The 2,500-nt window shown below is 41.1% G+C and overlaps 1 protein-coding gene across 1 annotated transcript in view; it reads left to right on the plus strand.

Annotated features, from left to right (window-relative positions):
* LOC125044857 overlaps positions 1–2,500 on the plus strand; it is a 53,364-nt gene that overhangs the window by 28,647 nt on the left and 22,217 nt on the right. Inside the window, 5 exon segments of the mRNA XM_047641819.1 lie at positions 1–110; positions 223–1,109; positions 1,259–1,337; positions 1,573–1,818; positions 2,163–2,500. The exon segment at positions 1–110 is cut by the window's left edge and continues 364 nt beyond it; the exon segment at positions 2,163–2,500 is cut by the window's right edge and continues 450 nt beyond it. Coding sequence (XP_047497775.1) covers positions 1–110; positions 223–1,109; positions 1,259–1,337; positions 1,573–1,818; positions 2,163–2,500 — 1,660 coding nt within the window.

Consider the following 2,500-nt stretch of genomic DNA (forward strand, 5'->3'; position numbering starts at 1 on the left):
GAGCTGAGCTTATGCTGGCTCTCGATTCATCCAAGGGCGGCATGTCTGAGTTCATCGAGAAACAGGCAAAGCTGCAGGCACAGAAGGCCGAACTTGAGGCACAGCTTAACGTAAGTATAGGTATTCGAAAGCAGGAAAGACGTTGGTATTCTTGAAAAGTGTTAAAAGATAATTATACAGCTGTAGGATCGTCTCAGTCCGGATTTTTTTTCTTTCCTTCAGGAAACCGTGGAACGCCTCGAAAAGGAAGAGGAAGCGTCCGGTCAGCTCGCAAATGGCAGGAAGAAGTGCCAACAGGAGGTAGAAAATCTGAAGAAGGATCTTGAGGACCTCGAGCTTGCCATTCAGAAGGGAGAACAGGACAAAGCCACCAAGGACCAGCAGATTCAAAATCTCAAGGACGAGATTGCCCACCAGGAAGAGCTTATCACCAAGGTTAATAAAGAGAAGAAACACCTTCAGGCATGTAATCAGAAAACTGCCGAAGATCTGCAAGGTATTGAAGACAAATGTAATCATCTCGGCAAGGTAAAGTCCAAATTGGAATCTAATCTTGATGAGCTCGAAGATTCTCTCGAACGTGAGAAGAAGCTTCGCAATGAGGTTGAGAAAGCAAAGAGGAAGGTTGAGGGTGACCTCAAGTTGACCCAAGAGGCTGTTGCTGATCTGGAACGGAACTTTAAGGAAATTGAAGCAACTGTTGACCGCAAGCATAAGGAGATATCTGCCATTTCTTGCAAAATTGAGGACGAACAGGCTCTTGTGTACAGAGATCAAAGGCAAGTGAAGGAACTTCAAGCTCGTCTTGAGGAACTTGAGGAGGAAGTTGACCATGAGCGCCAGGTCCGTAGCAAGGCTGAAAAGGCTAAGAATCTCCTTTCACGTGAACTTGAAGAACTTACTGAACGATTGGACGAAGCTGGCGGCGCCACTGCTGCTCAGATTGAGATGAACAAGAAGCGCGAGAGCGAACTGGTTAAAGTCCGCCGAGATCTCGAGGAATCCAGCCTTCAGCATGAAGCTTCCCTTGCTTCCCTTCGCAAGAAGCACAACGATGCTGTGACAGAAATGTCGGAGCAAATTGATTATCTTAATAAGATGAAGGCCAGGTAAATATTTAGATCAGCATTGTATGTCAAGGTATATTTTGCATATACAATATAATGGTTGCTGAATATATTTAAATACATAGTAATGTATGCTAATAATATTTGCTACCGGATTCATGATTTTTTTTTTTTTTTTTTTTTTTCATTAGGACTGAAAAAGACAAAGAGGCTATCAAGCGAGATGCTGATGATGCAAGGGCTTCTTTGGATGCGCTTACTCGCGATAAGGTATCTATTTGTGTATATTATAGTCTAGATATTCCTGTGTTTTTTCTGCTCTCTCTGTCTTTATCTTTTTCATTCTCTCTAATCACAAATGCATGGTCACGGATATACGCATGCTTATGTATTTATATGTGTGCTTGTATCATCAACAAAGGTAAGCAATCAAATAAAAAAATGATCCATTTTTATCACTCGCTGTCTGGAATATAACTAAGTAATTTATTTATTTTTCTCTTAGACTGCTGCCGAGAAGACCACTAAGCAGCTTCAGCACCAGCTTAGTGATCATAATGCTAAACTGGATGAAGTCAATCGTACTCTGAATGATTTTGATGCCGCCAAGAAAAAGCTTTCCTGCGAAAATGCCGACCTTGTTCGTCAGATGGAAGATGCTGAGAATCAAGTTGGCCAGCTGTCAAGGCTAAAACTATCTCTTACTAACCAGTTGGATGACACCAGGAAACTGGCAGATGAGGAAAGCAGGGTAAGCTATAATATATATGTAAATATTACATATATATGATTATCATATATATCCTATATATATCATATATATGTAAAAGTACAAATCTCAAGATTTTTGCTTCCACATATAACTATATATCTATCTACACACACACACACACACACACACACACACACACACACACACACACACACATATATATATATATATATATATATATATATATATATATATATATATATATGCATGATGCATAAATATGCATGCATTCATAAAAATCACGAAAAGTAAATATTTAAAGTTATTCTGTAATTATATGTTCATCAAGGTAATGAAATGAAGATGAACTTATACACCAACAGGCTAAGGCTACTCTCCTAGGTAAGTTCCGAAACCTGGAGCACGATATCGACGCTCTTCGCGATCAACTGGAAGAGGAAAGTGAAGCCAAGGGAGACGTTCTCCGCATGCTGTCCAAGGCTAACGCTGAGGCTCTCATGTGGCGCTCCAAGTACGAGTCTGAGGGTGTTGCCCGAGCAGAGGAACTCGAGGCTGCTCGTATGAAGCTCGCCTCTCGCCTCGAGGAAGCCGAAATGCAAATCGAGTCTCTTAATGTTAGGAACTTGCATCTTGAGAAGATCAAGATGCGTGCTGCTGCTGAACTGGAAGAACTTCAAGTTGCTGCTGAACGTGCAAATAC

This window comes from Penaeus chinensis, chromosome 36 (genome assembly GCF_019202785.1).
Source record: "Penaeus chinensis breed Huanghai No. 1 chromosome 36, ASM1920278v2, whole genome shotgun sequence".
NCBI classification, from domain to species: domain Eukaryota; kingdom Metazoa; phylum Arthropoda; class Malacostraca; order Decapoda; family Penaeidae; genus Penaeus; species Penaeus chinensis.